Here is a 20,668-nt window from a genome sequence, read left to right as displayed (position 1 = left end):
GGGTGAAAGGGGTCGGGGGGGTGAGGGAGGTAACAGGGGTCTGGGGGTTCCTGGGGGGTAAAAGGGGTCTGGGGGGGCCTGGGGGAGAATGGGGGTCTGGGGGGGGCTGAGGGGTGTTGCAGGGGTCCCGGGGGGCGTAAAAAGGGTCTGGGGGGTGTAAAAAGGGTCTGGGGGGTGTAACAGGGGTCTGGGGGGGGTCCTCGGGGGGTAAAAGGGGTCTGGGGGAGCCAAACAGGGCCCTGAGGGGGTCGGGGGGGTGAGGGGCACCCAGTGTCCCTGGGGATCAGGGAGACCCTAACAGAGCCTGGGGGGCTGGGGGGGGGGGGGTCACAGGGGGCTGAAGGGGTCGGGGGTCCCTGGGGGGTGGATCTGTGGGGACTGGGGGCTCTAAGGGATTCTGGGGGATCCTGGGGGGCTCTAAGGGATCCTGGGGGGCTCTAAGGGATCCAGGGGGGCTCTGAGGGATCCTGGGGGGGCTCTGAGGGATCCTGGGGGGGCTCTAAGGGATCCTGGGGGGTCTCTAAGGGATCCTGGGGGGCTCTGAGGGATCCTGGGGGGCTCTAAGGGATCCTGGGGGGGCTCTGAGGGATCCTGGGGGGCTCTAAGGATCCTGGGGGGGCTCTAAGGGATCCTGGGGGGCTCTAAGGGATCCTGGGGGGTCTGAGGGATCCTGGGGGGCTCTAAGGGATCCTGAGGGATCCTGGGGGGCTCTAAGGGATCCTGGGGGGCTCTGAGGGATCCTGGGGGGCTCTAAGGGATCCTGGGGGGGCTCTGAGGGATCCTGGGGGGCTCTAAGGGATCCTGAGGGATCCTGGGGGGCTCTAAGGGATCCTGGGGGGCTCTGAGGGATCCTGGGGGGCTCTAAGGGATCCAGGGGGGCTCTGAGGGATCCAGGGGGGTCTCTAAGGGATCCTGGGGGGCTCTGAGGGATCCTGGGGGGTCTCTAAGGGATCCTGGGGGGCTCTGAGGGATCCTGGGGGGTCTCTAAGGGATCCTGGGGGGCTCTGAGGGATCCTGGGGGGTCTCTAAGGGATCCTGGGGGGCTCTGAGGGATCCTGGGGGGTCTCTAAGGGATCCTGGGGGGCTCTGAGGGATCCTGGGGGGGTCTCTAAGGGATCCTGGGGGGCTCTGAGGGATCCTGGGGGGTCTCTAAGGGATCCTGGGGGGGCTCTGAGGGATCCTGGGGGGTCTCTAAGGGATCCTGGGGGGCTCTGAGGGATCCTGGGGGGGCTCTGAGGGATCCTGGGGGGTCTCTAAGGGATCCTGGGGGGGCTCTGAGGGATCCTGGGGGGTCTCTAAGGGATCCTGGGGGGGCTCTGAGGGATCCTGGGGGGCTCTAAGGATCCTGGGGGGGCTCTGAGGGATCCTGGGGGGCTCTAAGGGATCCTGGGGGGGTCTGAGGGATCCTGGGGGGCTCTAAGGGATCCTGAGGGATCCTGGGGGGCTCTAAGGGATCCTGGGGGGCTCTGAGGGATCCTGGGGGGCTCTAAGGGATCCTGAGGGATCCTGGGGGCTCTAAGGGATCCTGGGGGGCTCTGAGGGATCCTGGGGGGCTCTAAGGGATCCTGGGGGGCTCTGAGGGATCCTGGGGGGCTCTAAGGGATCCTGAGGGATCCTGGGGGGCTCTAAGGGATCCTGGGGGATCCTGGGGGGCTCTAAGGGATCCTGGGGGTCGAGGGGGGCCCTGTGGGGTGCAGGCAGGCTGGGGGGTAGCAGGAGACCCCCCAGATTTGGGGCGGGAGGGGGCGGTGTGGCTCCGGGTGCCCCCACCCCACTTTCTAACCCCTTCCCTTCCCCCCCAGCTCCCTCCCACCACCGCCGCCGCTCCCCCCACCCCACCCCTTTTTTTTTTTTTTTTTTTCCTCCCATGAAGACCCCCCACTCCCGCTTCCCCCCTTTCTTTCCGCTCCCCCCTTGCCGCCGCCTCCGCCATGTCGGAGCCCTCGGAGGAGACGGTGCTGTACGTGGAGCACCGCTACGTCTGCTCGGAGTGCAGCCACCTCTCGGCCTCGCTGGAGGACGCCCTCCTCCACCAGCAGCACCACCTGGGCCCCCAGCAGCAGCAGCAGCAGCACCACTACGAGCTGGTAGGTTTGGCAGGGGATTACCAAGCTTTGGCAATGCCGGAAAGCAGCCAGTACCAGTGCCTGGAGTGCGGGCAGCTCCTGGTGTCGCCGGGACAGCTGTTGGAACACCAGGAGATGCACATCAAGCTGCTGGGACAAGACCCCGAGCCTCCCGCCACCGTCAAACCCGGCGCCGGGCAGATCCACTACGAGTGCGTGGAGTGCAAAGCGCTCTTCACCAGTCAGGAGGTTTGGTTAGCTCATCGGCAAAGCCACCGCGCCGATCCTCCCGCTCCCCAGATCGTCGGTCAAGGTCAAAACCAAGCTTTGGTGGATCTGGAACATTCTTACCGTAAACCGGAGGAGGAGGAAGAGGAGGAAGCCGGGGCGGAGAGCGGCGGCACGGTGCAGCTCCTCCTCTACGAGTGCGGCGAGTGCCTGCAGCTTTTCCAAACCCCCAAAGACTTTTTGGAACACCAAGCCGCTCATTTGGCCGCCCCGGCGCTCAACGGCGGCGGTAGCGAGACGCCGGCGGCCGCCGATCACAGCTACAAGCTGAAGGACGACCCCGAGGAGGCGACAGCGGCGGTGCCGGTGACGCCGGTGACGCCGCCGGCGCGGCGGCCGGCCGAGCACCGTTGCGCCGAGTGCGAGCAGCTCTTCTCCACGGCCCACCAGCTCCAGCTCCACCTGCGCTGTCACCGCCTGGGGGCTTTCCAGTGTCCCCTCTGCAGCAAGGTCCTGCCGTCCCCCCCGGCCCTGGAGCAACACCTGGGGGGCCACAGCGGCGAATCCCACTTCCTCTGCCTGGATTGCGGTTTGGCCTTCGACACCGAAGCCGTGCTCTTGGCTCACCGCCGCACCCACTGCCCCAACCCTCTCCACCGCTGCCCCTGCGGCAAAGCCTTCGTCAACATGACCAAATTCCTCTACCACCGACGCACCCACGGCACCCCTCCGACCGCCCGACCGCACCCCGAAACCCCCCCGGCCCCCGAAGACGCCGCGCCGACGCTGCCGCCGACGCCGCAACAAGCCGAAACGGCGGTGCCGCTCGCCGTCATCTACTCCTCGGACGTCGGGGAAGCGCCGGGTCCCAGTTACCGCTGCCTGATGTGCAGCAAAGTCTTCTCCAAACACCCGCAGCTGGCGCGGCACCAGCGCTTCGTCCACCGGCTGGAACGCCGCCACAAATGCCCCACTTGCGGCAAAATGTTCAAAAAAAAATCCCACGTCCGTAACCACCTCCTGACCCACACCGGCGAGCGCCCCTTCCACTGCAAGGAGTGCGGCAAGAGCTTCAACTCCCAGGCCAACCTCCTGCGGCACCGCCTGACGCACACCGGCGAGCGGCCCTACGAGTGCGAGGTCTGCCACAAGCGCTTCACCCAGTCCTCCACCCTCCGGCAACACCTTTTCGTCCACAGCCGCCGGTACCCCTACAAATGCCAGGAGTGCGGCGTCCGTTTCCACCGTCCCTACCGTCTCCTCATGCACCGGTACCACCACACCGGCGAGTATCCCTACAAATGCCAACAGTGCGGCCGTTCTTTCCTCCTCCGGCGACTTCTGGAGGTTCACCAGCTCAGCCACGCCGGACGGCAACCCCAAGTCTGCGCCGGTTGCGGCGCCGCGTTCGTCACCTCCCTCCAGCTCCGCGAACACAAGTGCGGCAAAATCAGCCGGCGTTTCGAGTGCCCCACTTGCGGCAAGAAGGTGGGATCGGCCGCCCGGCTGCGGGCGCACGAGAGGGTCCACGGCGTTCCCGGCGAGCCCCCGGCGCCCCCGGCGCCGCCGGTTTCTCCTCCGGCGCCGCCGCGCCGCCCTCCTTGCCCCAAAAGCTTCGAATGCGGCGACTGCAAGAAGCTTTTCAGCACCGAAACCTCCCTCCAAGTCCACCGCCGCATCCACACCGGCGAACGCCCCTACCCCTGCCCCGACTGCGGCAAAGCCTTCCGGCAATCCACCCACCTGAAGGATCACCGTCGCCTCCACACCGGCGAGAAACCTTTCAAGTGCGAGGAGTGCGGCAAAGCCTTCGCCATCGCCGTCCGCTTGGCCGAGCACCGCCGCATCCACACCGGCGAGCGGCCGTACCGCTGCGAGGCCTGCGGCAAAGCGTACCGATCCTTCTCCAACCTCTGGAAACACCGAAAGCTTCACCAGCAGCAGCGGCTCCAGCACGAACGCGAGGTCCTGGCAGAGGCGCAGGCAGCTGCCGGCACCGTGACCGGCACCGTTGTCGCCGGCGCCGTTACCGGCGCCGTTGGCGCTGGCGGCGACAAGCAGGACTACGGCAGCGCCTTGGCCATCATGGAGACCATCGAGATTTACCCCGTGCCCCCCGAAAACGAAGTGGCCGTCGTTACCGAGGAGGGGGCGCTGGATGACGTCGCCGGCGGGGGGGTCTGAATTGGGGAGGGGCGGGGGGAGTCGGGTGACCCCCTTGTCAGGACCCCACCCCCCCACCCCGGGGGCACCCACGTCCCCCCAGTGCTTTCCTGGGGGGGGGGGGGGTCTCACCCCCCTTTTGGGGACATGGGGGGGCGGGGGGACGTCATCTCACTCCCTGGGGACGTTCCCGGGGGTCCCAGCCCTTTCCTGGGGGTCTCACCCCCATTTTGGGGGCTGGGGGTTCCCCTGTCGCCCCCCTGGGGGCACCCACGTCCCCCCAGCTCTGCCCTGGGGGGGTCTCACCCCCATTTTGGGGGCTGGGGTCCCCCTGTCCCCCCCCAGGGACCCCCACGTCCCCTCCCTTCCCCGCGGGAGGGGTCTCACCCCCATTTCGGGGGGCTCACGGGGCCGATGTCCCCCTGTCCCCCCCCCCCCGGGACGTCCCCAGGGTGCAGCAGGGTCTTCCTGCCCCCCCCCGCCCCCCCCCATGCTCCCCCATTTGGGGGGGGGTCAGCAGGGCTGTGCCCCCCCCCGCATTCGGGGGGGCGTTGGCCATCGCCGCGGGGGGGGGGGGGTCATTCCTGATGCAATTAAAAGAGAGAAACAGACCCAAAATGTCTTTATTGGGGGGAGGGGGGGCAATAACCTGGGGGAGGGGGGCAAAACTCCGGGGGGGGGCGGCAGTAACCCCCGGGGGGGGCAGGAGGGCAGTTAATTGGGGGAGTTGTTGCCCCATGAGGGGTGAGTACTGCCCCACGGGGGGGGGGGTGCCCTGTGGGGGGGTCATTGCCCCATGGGGGGGGTATTACCCCGGTGGGGGGGTGTCTTATTGCCCCGTGGGGGGGTTCTTGCCTCTTGGGGGGGTTATTGCCCCATGGGGGGTATTACTGCGGGGGGAGGTATTACCCCATGGGGGGGTTATTGCCCCTTGGGGGGTGTTATTGCCCCACGGGGGGCTGTTGCCTCATGGGGGGTATTTATTACCTCACGGGGGGTGTTATTACCCCGGGGGGGGGTATTGCCCCTTGGGGGGGGTTATTACCCCACGGGGGGGTCATTGCCTCACGGGGGGGGGGGCTTATTGCCCCATGGGGAGGGTACTACCCCGGGGGGGGGTGTTATTGCCCCACGGGGGGGTTTATTGCCTCTTGGGGGGGTTTATTGCCCCACTGGGGGGGTATTACCCCGGTAGGGGGGCTTATTGCCCCGTGGGGGGGTTATTGCCCCACTGGGAGGGTATTAGCCTCCAAGGAGGGGCTTATTGCCCCACGGGGGGGGTTATTGCCCCACGGGGGGGGGTTATTGCCCCATGGGGGGGGGTTATTGCCCCACGGGGGGTCCTTGCCCCGGGGGGCCCCGTTTCCCCCCCCCCCCCAGCAGTGCCGCAGGTGGGGCCGGCCCCTCCCCTCCCCCTCCGCCCCTCCCCCTCGCCCCTCCCCTCGGCCCCGCCCCCTCCGCACGCTCCCACGCCCCCCCCCATCCCCCCACCCCCACCCCGCCCTCCCCCACCCCCGGGGCCGCAGCCCCCGCCGCCCCCCCCCCCCCCACGACGGACCCCACCCCCCAAACCCACCGGGGGGGCGTGGGGGGTACCGGGAGGGGAGGGGGGGCGCACACCGGGCACCCGCCCCCCCCACCTTCCCGGGGGGGCCCCGGGACCGGCCCCCCCCCCCCCCCCCATCGCCTCCCCTCGCCGCCGTCGGAGCCGCGTGCAGCGAGGACCGGGGGGGCCCGGCCGGGCCCTGCCCCCCGCTCCGCCGCCCCCCCTCCCCCCTCCGCCCCCCCCCCCCGCCGCCGCCGCCGCCGCCGCACCGGGCGGAGGAGACACGGACCGGCCCCCCCCCCCCCCCCGGGCCGGGGGGCTGCGGCGGCCGCGCATCGCGTCGTGAGTACGGGGGGGGCACCGGGGGGGGGACGGGGGACGGGACCGGGGATGGGGGGACCGGGAGGGGGGGGGGACCCGGGTCTGCGCCTCCTTTCCCCCACCCCCGCCGCCGCCGCAGCCCCCGGGCCGCTGTCGGGATTTATCGCCGATAACGGGCCCCGGGATCCGGTACCGGTGCTCCGGTGGTCGGTACCGGCATCCAGCGCCGGTTACCGGGGGGTCCGTTCCCGGCATCCAGCCCCATCCCCGGTACCGGTACCCGGTTCCCGGTACCGGGATCCATCCGCGGGATCCAGCCCCAGCCCCGGTTACCGGTTCCCGCTCCCCATCCCCGGTTCCCGGTACCGGATCCCGGTTCCCGGTGCTGGCCTCCATCCCCGGCTCCCGGTACCGGGATCCACCCCCGGTCCCGGTCTCCATCCCCGGCTCCCGGTACCGGTTCCCGGTTTCCATCCCCACCCCCGGTTCCCGGTCCCGGTCCCCGCTCCCCATCCCCGGTCTCCGTGTCGTCCCCCCCGCATTTGCCCCCGGTACCGGTTCCCCCCCCCCCCGTGCCCCCCCCCCCCGCCCTGGCTCCATCCCGCGCCGCCGTGTCCGTCTGTCCGTCCCTGCCTCCAGCCCTGCATCCCGCCGTCCGTCTGTCCCTCCGCCATCCCCCCGTCCGTCCGCCCCGCCATCATCCCCCCCGCCCGCCCCGCGTCCGTCTGTCCCTCCGCCATCCCCCCGTCCGTCCGCCCCGCCATCATCCCCCCGGCCCTCTGTCCGTCTGTCCGTCCATCCTTCCCTCCATCATCCCCCCCGTCCGTCCGTCCGTCTCTCCCTCCGCCATCCCTCCCTCATCCCCGTCCGTCCGTCTGTCCGCCCCCCCCCCCCGGCCCCCATCTCCCCCCCCCCCCCCGCTTTGGGGGGGCCCCGGCCCCGAAGGGGGGGGGGGGGGAAGGGCCTTGGGGCCCCCCCCCGATTTGGGGGGGGGCCCCAGGCAGGGCCTGGGGGGGGGCAGCGCACGGGGAGGGTCCCCAATTGGGGGGGGAGGGGAGGGGACAGGCGGGGGGACCCCAAATTGGGGGGGAGGGTCCCGGGGGGGAGGGGCGGCCCCGTGGGCCGGGGAAAGGGCCGGCGGGTGGGGGAGGGGGCGGCCCCCGTCCCCCTCTCCCCCCTTCCCCCCCCCCGCCGTTGCCTGGCAACAGCAGCATCCTCGGGAGCCGAATCCCGTTGCCTGGCAACGGTTACCGGGACACGGGGCAGCTGCCCGGGGCATGAATGGGGCTGCGAGACCCCCCCCCCCGGGACCCCCTCCCGGGACCCCCCCCGTGCCCCGGGACCCCCCCAATGACCCGGGACCCCCCGTACCCTTGGAACCCCCCGCGTGCCCCGGGACCCCCCCCAATGACCCGGGACCCCCCATAGAGCGGGACACCCCCCCCCAGTGCCCCAGCACCCCTCCTATGAAGGGAGGACCCCCCCCCCGGTGCCTCGGACCCCCCCATATTGAGGACCCTCCCCCCGATGCTCCAGGACCCCCCCAAGTGCCCCGGGACCCCCTAATTCCCTGGGACCCCCGATCCCTTGGGATCGGGGCCGGGGGGGCATGGGGGGGTCCCGGGGCACTTGGGGGGGCACCCTGGGGGGGGGGCGGGGGTCCCTGGAGAGCGGGGGGCTTTGGAGGTCCCTGGGGTCTCGGGGGGTCTCAGAGGTGCAGGGGGGGTCCCAGGGGTGCAGGGGGGGGGGTCCCGGGGGGGGGGGCAGGGGTTCAAGAGGGGTCCCAGGGGTGCATGGGGGGCGTCCCGGGGGTGCAGAGGGGGGTCTGGGGGTGCAATAGGGTCCCAAGGGTGGGGGGGTGTCCCAGGGGTTCATGGGGGGGTCGCAGGGGTTCAAGAGGGGTCCCGGGGGTGCAGAGGGGTCCCAGGGGCTCATGGGGGGGTCCCAGGGGTGCAGGGGGGGTGCAGAGGGGTCCCAGGGGTTCAGGGGGGTCCCAGGGGGGTCCCAGGCGCTCATGGGGGCTCCCAGGGTTGCAGAGGGGTCCCGGGGGTGCAGAGGGGTCCCGGGGTTGCAGAGGGGTCCCAGGGTTGCAGAGGGGTCCCGGGGGTGCAGAGGGGTCCCAGGGGTGCAGAGGGGTCCCGGGGGTGCAGAGGGGTCCCAGGGGTTCAGGGGGGTCCCAGGGGGGTCCCAGGCGCTCATGGGGGCTCCCAGGGTTGCAGAGGGGTCCCAGGGTTGCAGAGGGGTCCCGGGGGTGCAGAGGGGTCCCAGGAGTGCAGAGGGGTCCCGGGGGTGCAGAGGGGTCCCAGGAGTGCAGAGGGGTCCCAGGGGTGCAGGAGGGCTCCCAGGGGCACAGAGGGGTCCAAGGGGTGCAGAGGGGTCCGAGGGGTGCATGGGGGGGGGTCCCGGGGGTTCAGGAGGGCTCCCAGGGGCACAGGGGGGTCCCAGGGTGCCGGGGGGCTCCGGGGGGGGTCTCGGGGGGCTCCGGGGTCCCCGCTGAGCGGTGGGCGCAGGCGGCGAGCGTGGCCGCGGCCGACCTTCTCCATGAGGAGCGGGGGAAGATGCCGGCGTCGCCCGCGGTCCTGCTGCTGCTGGTGGCCGCCTTCGCCCCCCGGAGCCGCCAGGGCCTCGCCTCCCTCCGCATGGGTGAGGGACGGGGGGACACGGGGGGACACGGGGGACATGGGGGCTTATAGGGGGCATGGGGGCATGGGGACATGGGGGACATGGGGGGGCGTGGGGACATGGGGGCTTACAGGGGGCATGGGGGGCATGGGGACATGGGGGGCCATGGGGGGTACGGGGGGACATAAGGCATAGGGGACGCGGGGGGATATACAGGGACATTGGGGGTGGGGGGTGTATGGGGACATGGGGGACATGGGGGGCTATAGGGGGACACGGGGGTATGGGGGATATATGGGGACATGGGGTATGGGGACATGGGGGTATGGGGGGCTATAGGGGGCTATAGGGGGACATGGGGGTATGGGGGGCTATAGGGGGCTATAGGGGGACATGGGGGTATGGGGACATGGGGGTATGGGGGGCTATAGGGGGCTATAGGGGGACATGGGGGTATGGGGTCATAGGGGACATGGGGGGCTATAGGGGGACATGGGGTATGGGGACATAGGGGACATGGGGGGCTATAGGGGGACATGGGAGCACAAGGGCATGGGGGGACACAGCAGGGTCACACGAGGACACGGGGGGCTCTGGGGGGCCACGGGGGCCATGGCGGGGGTCCGGTGCCACCCCCCCCGTCGCGCCCCCAGCCGCCATCCTGGACGAGCGGTCGGGCTGCGGGCGGGGGGAGCGGCTGGCGCTGGCGCTGGCGCGGGAGCACGTCAACGGCATCCTGGGGGCCCCCGCCCGCGCCCGCCTGGAGGTCGACATCTTTGAGCTGCAGCGCGACAGCCAGTACGAGACCACCGACACCAGTGAGTGCCCGCGGCGGCGCGGGAGGCGGCCGAGGCCGTGCACGAGCGCGTGCGTGGTGTGCGAGGCCGTGCACGAGAGCGTGCACGGCGTGTGAGGCCATGCACGAGCGCGTGCGTGGTGTGCGAGGCCGTGCACGAGAGCGGGCGCAGCATGTGAGGCCATGCACGAGAGCGTGCACGGTGTGCAAGGCCGTGCACAAGAGCATATGTGGTGTGCAAGGCCATGCACGAGAGCATGTGCAGCACGTGAGGGCACGTGTGTGCAAGGCCATGCACAAGGACGTCCATGGTGTGCAAGGCCATGCACGAGAGCATGTGCGGCATGTGAGGCCGTGCGCGAGAGCGTGCGCGGTGTGCAAGGCGGTGCACGAGGGTGGGTACAGTGTGCAAGGCCACGCACGAGAGCATATGTGGTGTGCGAGGCCGTGCACGAGAGCGCGCACGGTGAGTGAGGCCGTGCACGAGGGCGCGTGGTGTTTTAGGCCGCGCACAGGAGCACGCACGGCGTGCAAGGCCACGCACGAGAGCGCGCGCGGCACGCGAGCCGCTGCGTTTCAGCGCTTGGGGCGTGCGAGGCGCTGCCAGGCGCCAGGTGCACGCGCGACGCGCGGGTGTGCGAGGCCCCGTGCGCGCGTGCGAGGCCCCGTGCACCCATGCTCCCCCCCGCAGTGTGCCAGATCCTACCCAAAGGTGTCGTCTCGGTGCTGGGCCCGGCCTCCAGCCCCGCCGCCGCCTCCACCGTCAGCCACATCTGCGGGGAGAAGGAGGTGAGGGGGGTCCCGGGGGTCCCCGTCCCCCCAGCCCCCCGCCCCCCCGCCTGACGGAGCCCCCCCAGATCCCCCACATCAAGGTGGGCCCCGAGGAGACCCCCCGGCTCCAATACCTGCGCTTCGCCGCCGTCAGCCTCTACCCCAGCAACGAGGACGTGAGCCTGGCCCTGGGCCACATCCTGCGCAGCTTCCGCTACCCCGCTGCCTCCCTCATCTGCGCCAAGGCCGAGTGTAGGGGGGCGCGGGCCGCGGGGAGGGGGTGCCAGGGCGCGGGGAGGGGGATGCAGGGCACAGGGATGGGGACGCAGGGCATGGGGATGGGGTACCATGATGTGGGGAGGTGGTGCCAGCCATGGGGAGGTGGTGCCAGCCATGGGGAGGGGATGCAGGGCACAGGGATGGGGATGCAGGACATGGGGAGGGGGATGCAGGACATGGGGAGGGGGTACATGATGTGGGGAGGGGGTGCCAGGGTGTGGGGAGGGGGTACCGTGATGTGGGGAGGGGGTGCCAGCCATGGGGAGGGGGTACCATGATGTGGGGAGGGGGTGCCAGGGTGTGGGGAGGGGGTACCGTGATGTGGGGAGGGGGTGCCAGCCATGGGGAGGGGGTACCGTGATGTGGGGAGGGGGTGCCAGCCATGGGGAGGGGGTACCAGGGTGTGGGGAGGGGGTGCCAGCCATGGGGAGGGGGTACCAGGGTGTGGGGAGGGGGTACCGTGATGTGGGGAGGGGGTGCCAGGGTGTGGGGAGGGGGTGCCAGCCATGGGGAGGGGGTACCATGATGTGGGGAGGGGGTGCCAGGGTGTGGGGAGGGGGTGCCAGCCATGGGGAGGGGGTACCATGATGTGGGGAGGGGGTGCCAGGGTGTGGGGAGGGGGTGCCAGCCATGGGGAGGGGGTACCAGCCATGGGGAGGGGGCAGGAGGGATGCAGGGGGGCACAGAGGGTGCCGGGATGGGGGGCACAGGGGCGGCGATGGGGGCACAGGGCGGGCACGGGGGTCCCCAGGATGGGCGCGGGCACAGGGCCGACGCCAGGGGCCGCGAGGGCCGCGCCGTGGGTCGGGGTCGCGCGGCCGCCCCGGGGGTCCCCGCGGCACCCATGGGCGCCCCCCTCGCCCCCCAGGCCTGCTGCGGCTGGAGGAGCTGGTGCGGCAGTTCCTCATCTCCCGCGAGACCCTCTCGGTGCGGATGCTGGACGAGGCGCAGGACCCCACCCCGCTGCTGAAGGAGATCCGCGACGACAAGATCACCACCATCATCATCGACGCCAACGCCTCCGTCTCCCACCTCGTCCTCAGCAAGGTGGGGCTGGGGGCTGGGGGGGCTGGGGGCCGTGGGGCGGGGGGCTGGGGGCCATGGGGCTGGGGGCTTGGGGGGCTTGGGGGCTGGGGGCCATGGGATTTGGGGGGCTGGGGGCCATGGGGCTGGGGGCTTGGCGGGTCTTGCACCATGGGGTAGGACACCATAGGGAGCTTAGGGGTCTGGGGGCTTGGGAGGGCTTGTGCCATGGGGCTGGGGGCTCGGAGGGCTGGGAGCCATGGGGCTGGGGGCTGTGGGGCTGGGGGCCTGGGGGGTCTTGCGCCATGGGGCTGGGGGCTTGGGGGGGGGTCTTGCTTGGAGGACACCATGGGGAGCTCACGTGGTGGGGCTGGGCACCATGGGGGGAGCTGGCGCCGTGGGGCTGGGCCGCCGTGGGGCAGAGCCACCCTCTCCCCCCTCCCCAGGCCTCGGAGCTGGGCATGACGTCGTCTTTCTACAAGTACATCCTGACCACCATGGTGAGCCAAGACCCCCCCCAAGACCCCCAAGATCCCCCCTGACCCCCCTGACCTCCCCATGACCCCTCATGACCCCCCAAGACCCCCAAGACCCCCCATGACCCCCCATGACTCACCAACACCCCCCATGACCCCCCAAGACCCCTCATGATACCCCAAGACCCCCCAAGACCCCCCAAGACCCCCCATGACCCCCATGCCCCCCAAGCCCCCCCAAGACCCCCCATGACCTCCATGCCCCCCAAGCCCCCCCATGACCCCCCATGACCCCCACGACCCCGCATGACCCCCAAGACCCCCAAGCTGCCCCAAGACCCCCCATGACCCCCATGGCCCCCCATGACCCCCAAGCCCCCCCATGACCCCCCATGACCCCCCATGACCCCCATGACCCCGGGACCCCCAGGACTTCCCGCTGCTGCGGCTGGACGCGCTGGCGGACGCCCCCTCCACCGTCCTGGGCTTCTCCATGTTCAACACCTCCCACCCCTTCTACCTGGAGTTCGTCCGCAGCCTCAACATGTCCTGGCGCGAGAACTGCGAGCTCAGCCCCTACCCCGGCCCCGCGGTGAGGGGGCACCCCAAAACCCGGGGGGGGACACCCCAAAAACCGGGGTGGGGGGAACCCAAAACCTGGGAGGGACCCAAAACCCCAAGGAGGAACCCAAAGCCTTGGGGGAACCCAAGCATCTGGGAGGAACCCAAGCACCTGGGGGAGCTGGGGGCTCCTGGGGGCAGCGGGGACCCCAAAATCCCAGGGGGGGGTCCTCAAAACTTGGGGGGAACCCAAAAACCCGGGTGGGGACCCCAAAAAACTTGGAGGAACCCAAAACTTTGGGGGGGACCCAAAACCCTGGGGGGACTCAAAATCCCAAGGAGGAACCCAAAGCCTTGAGGGAACCCAAGCGCCTGGGGGAGCTGGGGGGTCCTGGGGGCAGAGGGGACCCCAAAACACCAAGGGGGACCCCAAGAACCGGGGTGGGGGGAACCCAAAACTTGGGAGGGACCCAAAACCCCAAGGAGGAACCCAAAGCCTTGGGGGGACCCAAGCGCCTGGGGGAGCTGGGGGGTCCTGGGGGCAGCGGGGACCCCGACACCCCGGGGGGGTCTCCCCAAACCCCCTTGGTGTCCCTGGACTTTGGGGGACCCCAGACCCCCCCGAGCCAATGCCCGGGGCTGGTTTGGGGGCGCAGGGGCTCACCCTGTCCCCATCCCTGTCCCCGTCCCTGTGTCGTTCCCACCATGTCCCCCTGTCCCCCCAATGTCCCCATGTCCCCCCGTGTCCCCATGTCCCCCTGTCCCCCCAATGTCCCCATGTCCCCCCGTGTCCCCATGTCCCGTTGTCCCCCCAATGTCCCCATGTCCCCATGTCCCCCCGATGTCCCCCTGTCCCCCTGTCCCTCCCATGTCCCCTTGTCCCCCCATCCCCCCATGTCCCCATGTCCCCCTGTCCCTCCCATGTCCCCCTGTCCCCCCAATGTCCCCCTGTCCCCCCATGTCCCCATGTCCCCCTGTCCCCCCAATGTCCCCATGTCCCCCCGATGTCCCCATGTCCCCCCATCCCCTCCCATGTCCCCCCGTCCCCCCGATGTCTCCGTGTCCCCCCAGCTGTCGGCGGCGCTGCTCTTCGACGCGGTGCACGTGGTGGTGGGGGCCGTGCGGGAGCTGAACCGCAGCCAGGAGATCGGGGGGCGGCCGCTGGCCTGCGCCTCCCCCAGCATCTGGCCCCACGGCACCAGCCTCATGAACTACCTCCGCATGGTGAGGGGACCCCAAAACCGGGGGGGCCCCAAAACGCTGGGGAGGGCTGAGCTGCTGGGGGACCCCCCAGAACCCTCCTGGGGAGCCCAAAACCCTCCTGGGGGTCCTCCAGGGGACCTGGAGGACCCCAAAACCCTCCTGGAGGACCTCAAAAGGTCCATGGGGACCCCAAAACTCTCCTGGGGGTCCTCAGGGGGCCCTGGAAGACCCCAAAACCCACCTGGAGGACCCCAAAAGGTCCATGGGGACCCCAAAACCCTCCTGGGGGTCCTCAAGGGTCCTGGGAGGGTCCAAACCTCTCCTGGGGGACCCCAAAACCCTCCTGGGGGTCCTGGAATCTCCTGGGGGTCCTGAAATATTCCTAAATGACCCCAAAGCCTCCTGGGGTCCCCCAAACCCTCTCAGTCTCCTGGGGGGGGTCCCCAAAGTTTTTTTTTGGGGGGAGTCTCAGTCTTCTGGGGGTCCGTGTCCCCCCGTGTCCCCCCAGGTGGAGTACGACGGGCTGACGGGGCGAGTGGAGTTCAACAGCAAAGGGCAGCGGACGAACTACACCCTCCACGTGCTGGAGAAGGGGCGCGACGGGCACCGCGAGGTGAGCGCCCCACGCCTGCCCCACGCCCGCCCCACGCCTGCCCCACGCATTGCAACCCACAGGCTGCGCCATGCATGGTGCCCCACATCGTGCCCCAGTACTGCACCCTGGGGAGCCCCGTGCCCCCCGGCCTGGCCCTGTGCCCCCCATCTCCATGCCGTGCCCCCCATCCCGGCCCCGTGCCCCCCGGCCCCGTGCCGTGCCCCCCACCCCGGCGCTGTGCCCCCCAGGTGGGCGTGTGGTACTCCAACCGGACGCTGGCCATGAACGCCACCACCTTGGCCATCAACGCCTCCGACAGCTTGGCCAACAAGACCCTCATCATCACCACCATCCTGGTGAGCGGGACGGGGTGGGGAGGGAACCCCACTGGGGGGGTCCCTGGGGGGTCCCCTGGGGGTCCCCATGGGGGGGTCCTGCTGTCTGCCCCGGGGTGTCCCCGCTGTCCCCGCTGGGGCTCTGGGGCCCCCCCAGGGTCTCTATTTAGGGTCCCACTGGGGTGTCCCATTGGGAATCTTCATTGGGGGGGTCCTCTTTGGGGTCCTGCTGTGCTCCTCTTTGGGGTCCTCCTGGGATGTCTCCATCTGGGGTCCCCTTGGGTTCCTGTTGGGGTGTCCCCATTGGGATCTCCATTGCCATCTCCTTGGGGTCTCCATTGGGGTCTCCATTTGGGGTCCCCTTGGGTTCCCGTTGGAGTATCCCCATTGGAACCTCCATTGCCATCTCCTTGGGGTCTCCATTGGGGTCCCCTTGGGTTCCCGTTGGGGTATCCCCATTGGGATCTCCATCACCATCCCCTTGGGGTCCCATTGGGGTCTCCATCTGGGGTCCCCTTGGGTTCCTGTTGGGGTATCCCCATTGGGATCTCCATCACCATCCCCTTGGGGTCCCATTGGGGTCTCCATTGGGGTCCCCTTGGGTTCCCGTTGGAGTATCCCCATTGGAACCTCCATTGCCATCTCCTTGGGGTCTCCACTTAGAGTCCCATTGGAGCATCCCCATTGGGATCTCCTTTGAGGTCCCATCGAGACCTCCGTTGGGTTCCCCCTCGGGTTCTCCGTTGCCGTCCAGCCGCCTTCCCCACCCTGACGCCACCCTGTCCCCCCGCCATCCCGCAGGAGAACCCCTACGTGATGCGGGTGGGGGGCGCGGGCGGCCCCGAGCGCTACGAGGGCTTCTGCGTGGACATGCTGCAGGAGCTGGCGGGGCTCCTCAAGTTCCGCTTCCACATCAAGCTGGTGGAGGACGGGCTCTACGGGGCGCCCGAGCCCAACGGCTCCTGGACCGGCATGGTGGGCGAGCTCATCAACCGGGTACGCGGGGCAGCCTGCGGGGACTTGGGGGGGTCCTGGGGCAGCTTATGGGGAGCTTCGGGGTGTCCTGGGGCAACCAATGGGGGATTTTAGGGTTTGGGGGGTCCTGGGGCAACTTATGGGGGGCTTGGGGGTGTCCTGGGGCAACCAATGGGGGTGTTAGGGTTTGGGGGGGTTTTAGAGTTTGGGGGGTCCTGGGGCAGCTTATGGGGGGTTTGGGGGTGTCCTGAGGCAACCAATGGGGGGTTTGGGGGTATTGGGGTGTCCTGGAGCAACTTTTGGGGGGTTTGGGGGTGCCTTGGGGCAGGTTATGGGAGGTTTGGGGTGTCCAAGGGCAGATTATGGGGGGTTTGGGGGTATTGGGGTGTCCTGGGGCAACTTACGGGGGGTTTTGGGGTACAGGGGTGTCCTGGGGCAGGTTATGGGTGGTATTGAGGAGTCCAAGTGCAGCTTAGGGGGGGGTTGGGGTATGGTGATGCCCCAGGGCACCCTATGGGGGCTTGGGGATGTCCCGGGGGAGGTTATGGGGGGCTTTGGGGTGCAGGAGTGTTGAGGAGCAGCCTCTGGGGGGTTTTGGGGTACGGGGGTGTCCTGGGGCATCCTATGGAGGTTCTGGGGTGTGGAGATGCCCAAGGGCATCCTAGAGGGGTTTGGGGGGGCTCTGTATCCCTGGGGGGTTGTTGGGGTGTCCCAGGGGAGCCGACGCCACCTGACACCCCCCCGGGGTGTCCCCCCCCCCCAGAAAGCCGACCTGGCGGTGGCCGCCTTCACCATCACGGCGGAGCGGGAGAAGGTGATCGACTTCTCCAAGCCCTTCATGACGCTGGGGATCAGCATCCTCTACCGGGTCCACATGGTACGGGGGGGTCCCGGGGCCGGGGGGACCCCAGCGGGGCTGGGGGGCTCGGTGCCACCGCGGGGGTCTCACGCCGTGTCCCCGCAGGGCCGCAAGCCGGGGTATTTCTCCTTCCTAGACCCCTTCTCGCCGGCCGTCTGGCTCTTCATGCTCCTCGCCTACCTGGCCGTCAGCTGCGTCCTCTTCCTGGCCGCGCGGTGAGGGGCGACACCCCAAAATACACCCCCAGGTCCAGGGGGGCACCCAAAGAGTCACCCCAAAATAACCCTCCCAAGACCCTTGGGGTACCCCCACCCAAAATCCACCCCCACCAGACCCCAGGGGCGCTCCCAATTCTCCCTGACCCCGTGGGTACCCAAAATCCAGGGTTAGGGGGGCACCTGTGGGGTCACTGCTGGGTTTTGGGGGTGCAGGGAGGTGCTGGGGGACCCTGTGGGATCTCTGATGGGTTTTGGGGGTGCAGGGAGGTGCTGGGGGACCCTGTGGGGTCACTGCTGGGTTTTGGGGGTGCAGGGAGGTGCTGGGGGACCCTGTGGGATCTCTGATGGGTTTTGGGGGTGCAGGGAGGTGCTGGGGGACCCTGTGGGGTCACTGCTGGGTTTTGGGGGTGCAGGGAGGTGCTGGGGGACCCTGTGGGATCTCTGATGGGTTTTGGGGGTGCAGGGAGGTGCTGGGGGGTCACTGCTGGGTTTTGGGGGTGCAGGGAGATCCTGGGGGACCCTGTGGGGTCTGCGGGGCTCGGAAGGGGGGTGGAGGCCGGGGGGTGACCCTGACAGTGCCCCCCGCCGCCAGGCTGAGCCCCTACGAGTGGTACAACCCCCACCCCTGCCTGCGGGAGCGGCACAACCTCCTGGAGAACCAGTACACCCTGGGCAACAGCCTCTGGTTCCCCGTGGGGGGCTTCATGCAGCAGGGCTCCGAGATCATGCCCCGCGCCCTCTCCACCCGCTGCGTCAGCGGGGTCTGGTGAGACCCGGGGGCGGCCATCAGGGCGGCCACGGGGGGTCCAGCCTCGGAGAGCCCCCGCTGACCCCCCCCCCGGGGCCGTTCCTCCAGGTGGGCCTTCACCCTCATCATCATCTCCTCCTACACGGCCAACCTGGCGGCCTTCCTCACTGTGCAGCGGATGGAGGTGCCCATCGAGTCGGCCGATGACTTGGCTGACCAGACCAACATCGAGTACGGCACCATCCACGCCGGCTCCACCATGACCTTCTTCCAGGTGAGGTCCCAGCCCTGGGGGAGCCTCTGTGAGGGACAGGAGCAAGGTGGGGCACGGTGCATCCATGAATCCTGCTGCCCACACCCAACCCAACCCAACTCAACCTGGCTCAGCCCAACCCCACTCAACCCAACTCAACCTGGCTCAACCCAACTCAACTCAACCCAACTCAACCTGGTTGAACCCAATGCAACCCAACCCAACTCAACCCAACCCAACCAACTCAACCCAACTCAACTCAACCCAACCCAATTCAACCCAACCCAAGCCAACCCAACCTGGGTCAACCCAACCCAACCAAGCCAATCTGGATCAAGCTAAGCCAACCCAACAAAGCAAACCACCCCTTCCCAGTCCACCCCAGTGCAGCCCAACCCAACTCAACGCAGGCCAACTGGCCCCAGTCCCCGCCGGCCCCTCCATGCCCGTCTCCCCCCGTCCCCAGAACTCGCGGTACCAGACCTACCAGCGGATGTGGAACTACATGCAGTCGAAGCAGCCCAGCGTCTTCGTCAAGAGCACGGAGGAAGGCATCGCCCGGGTCTTGAACTCCAAGTACGCCTTCCTGCTGGAGTCCACCATGAACGAGTACCACCGCCGGCACAACTGCAACCTCACCCAGATCGGGGGGCTGCTGGACACCAAGGGCTACGGCATCGGCATGCCTCTGGGTACGGGGGGACGCCGGGGCGGGCTGGGGGGGCGAGGGGGTGGCCCAAGCCTGGTGGAACCCCATCTCCTGTCCCCCTCCAGGCTCGCCCTTTCGGGACGAGATCACCTTGGCCATCCTGCAGCTGCAGGAGAACAACCGGCTGGAAATCCTCAAGAGAAAATGGTGGGAAGGGGGACACTGCCCCAAGGAGGAGGACCACCGAGCCAAAGGTCTGAAGCCAGCCCTCGGGGGGACCCAGGCGTCCGGGGCGGGGGGGGGGGAAACGACACCCTCTGAACCCCGCCCCCCCCCCCATGGGTCTCCTCCAGGGTTGGGCATGGAGAACATCGGGGGCATCTTCGTGGTCCTCGTCTGCGGCCTCATCGTCGCCATCTTCGTGGCCGTCATGGAGTTCGTCTGGTCCACGCGGCGTTCGGCCGAGACCGAGGAGGTCAGGGCGGGGGGGGAACCCAGGCGTCCGCGGACGGCGGGGGGGGGACACACACGGACACCGCGGGTGGGGGGTCCGGGTTGGGCGGAGGGGGGAGAACCCAGGCGTCCGGGGCTAGATGGGATGGGGTGGGGGGCACGGGGGGGGACCCAGGCGCCCGGCTGATCCCCCCCCCCCCCCCCCAGATCTCGCTCTGCACCGAGATGCTCCGGGAGCTCCGTCACGCCGTCTCCTGCCGCAAACCGGCGCGGGCCCGTCGACGCCGAAGACCCCCGGCGCGGAGCGGGGGGGGAGCGGGGGGGGGCGGCCCCTCCCTGCGGGAGATGCGCTTCAGTAACGGCAAACTCTACTCGGGGACACCCGCCACCGAAGCCGGGGGGGGGTCGGGGGGAGCCCCCCCCCCTCCTTGCACCCACGTCCGCGTCTGCCCCGAGTGTCGCCGCATCCAGGCGCTGCGGGCGGCCCCCCCGCCCCCCCGAGGGGGACCCCCCCCGCCGCCCCCCCCGAGGGGGGCCCCGCCAACAGGAGTGACCCCCCCCTCCTTGTACGCCGTGCGTATGCCAGGACATTTGGGGAGGGGGACCGGGACCCCCCCCCCCCCCCCAATAAAAGACACCCCCCTCCGGACTCAGCACCCCCCAAAACCCCACTGTAACCCCCCCCCCCCCCCCCAAAAAACTGCGCTGTGCCTTCCCGGGGGGGGGGGGACGCTGCCCCCCCCGCCCTGCCAGGGGGATGGGGACCCCCACCCATGCCGTGCCTGGAAGGATTTGGGGGACACACCCCCCCTCCCCCCAGCACTGCGGGGGGGCCACGGAGGACGGACCCCCCCCCCGCACGGAGCAGCCGCGGGGGGGCCACGGAGAGGCGGGGGGGGGGGCGCCGGCGGGGGGGGCGTTGTTATTATTATTATTCATTTTTCCTTTTCTTTTTTTGTTGGGTTTTTTTGGGTTTTTTCCCCTTTTTCTTCCGTTTTTGGGGCGGTTTTCGGTTGGTTTTTGGTTTGTTTGGGTTTTTTTTTTCCCTTCCTCGTTTTCGGGGGTGACGTCACCGCCGCCCCCCAATAAAAACCCAGCCGGACTTTTACGGAAGAGGCGCACGATCGTCTGCGACCGCCAGCCCCCCCCCAGTCCCTCCCAGTCCCCCCCAGTTCCCTCCCAGTTCCCTCCCAGTTCCCCCCCCCCCCGGCCCAGGGAAACGCGGCGGCTCCGCCGCCAGGGGGCGCAAATGAGATGCAAATGGGATGCAAATGAGCGGCGGGTTCAAAGGGATGCAGATAAGGGGGGGGTGCAGGGGGACCGAGCCCCCCCACCCCCCGGGACCCCGCAAGGTCACGGTCCCCCCCCCCCCCCTTTTGGTCCAGGACCCGCGGCCGGTCGATGGTTGCCATAGCAACCAGACATGACGTCACCGGGGACACCGGCGGCATCGGGATGCTCTGGAGGGGGAACCCCCCAACCCCCCCCAACCCCCCCCCCGCCCCAGGAACCCCCCCCATCCCGGGGG

The 20,668-nt window shown here is 69.6% G+C and overlaps 2 protein-coding genes across 2 annotated transcripts; both read left to right on the top strand.

Moving 5' to 3' along the window:
- The first annotated feature begins 1,859 nt into the window (after positions 1-1,859).
- Positions 1,860-4,493, top strand: ZNF574 (zinc finger protein 574). Its single transcript, XM_087778605.1, has one exon. It carries the CDS (start codon positions 1,932-1,934, stop codon positions 4,476-4,478), a length of 2,547 nt encoding a protein of 848 aa, XP_087634731.1. The 5' UTR covers positions 1,860-1,931; the 3' UTR covers positions 4,479-4,493.
- A 1,829-nt stretch (positions 4,494-6,322) lies between these two features.
- Positions 6,323-20,393, top strand: GRIK5 (glutamate ionotropic receptor kainate type subunit 5). Its single transcript, XM_087778517.1, has 21 exons — positions 6,323-6,345; positions 8,835-8,967; positions 9,600-9,764; positions 10,434-10,531; positions 10,600-10,765; positions 11,661-11,839; positions 12,262-12,315; positions 12,722-12,883; positions 13,924-14,076; positions 14,564-14,668; positions 14,899-15,006; positions 15,787-15,981; positions 16,724-16,837; positions 16,925-17,034; positions 17,630-17,803; positions 17,894-18,059; positions 18,505-18,730; positions 18,813-18,941; positions 19,041-19,162; positions 19,348-19,813; positions 20,356-20,393. The coding sequence occupies exons 2-21, from the start codon at positions 8,883-8,885 to the stop codon at positions 20,391-20,393; spliced, it is 3,015 nt and encodes a 1,004-aa protein (XP_087634643.1). The 5' UTR covers positions 6,323-6,345; positions 8,835-8,882.
- Positions 20,394-20,668: the final 275 nt, after the last annotated feature.

The sequence above is a fragment of the Nipponia nippon genome, unplaced genomic scaffold, assembly GCF_047370975.1.
Source record: "Nipponia nippon isolate SJK-2023a ecotype South Korea unplaced genomic scaffold, ASM4737097v1 scaffold_44, whole genome shotgun sequence".
NCBI classification, from domain to species: Eukaryota; Metazoa; Chordata; class Aves; order Pelecaniformes; family Threskiornithidae; genus Nipponia; species Nipponia nippon.
This window is presented reverse-complemented; position numbering and strand designations above follow the sequence as displayed.

Excerpts from the sequence above, each read along its gene's own strand:
- ZNF574 (XM_087778605.1), top strand. The coding sequence starts at position 1,932 with ATGTCGGAGCCCTCGGAGGAGACGGTGCTGTACGTGGAGCACCGCTAC.
- GRIK5 (XM_087778517.1), top strand. The coding sequence starts at position 8,883 with ATGCCGGCGTCGCCCGCGGTCCTGCTGCTGCTGGTGGCCGCCTTCGCC. Across the intron at positions 10,766-11,660 it reads CATCTGCGCCAAGGCCGAGT|GCCTGCTGCGGCTGGAGGAG; the intron begins GTAGGGGGGCGC and ends CTCGCCCCCCAG. Across the intron at positions 15,007-15,786 it reads TCATCATCACCACCATCCTG|GAGAACCCCTACGTGATGCG; the intron begins GTGAGCGGGACG and ends GCCATCCCGCAG.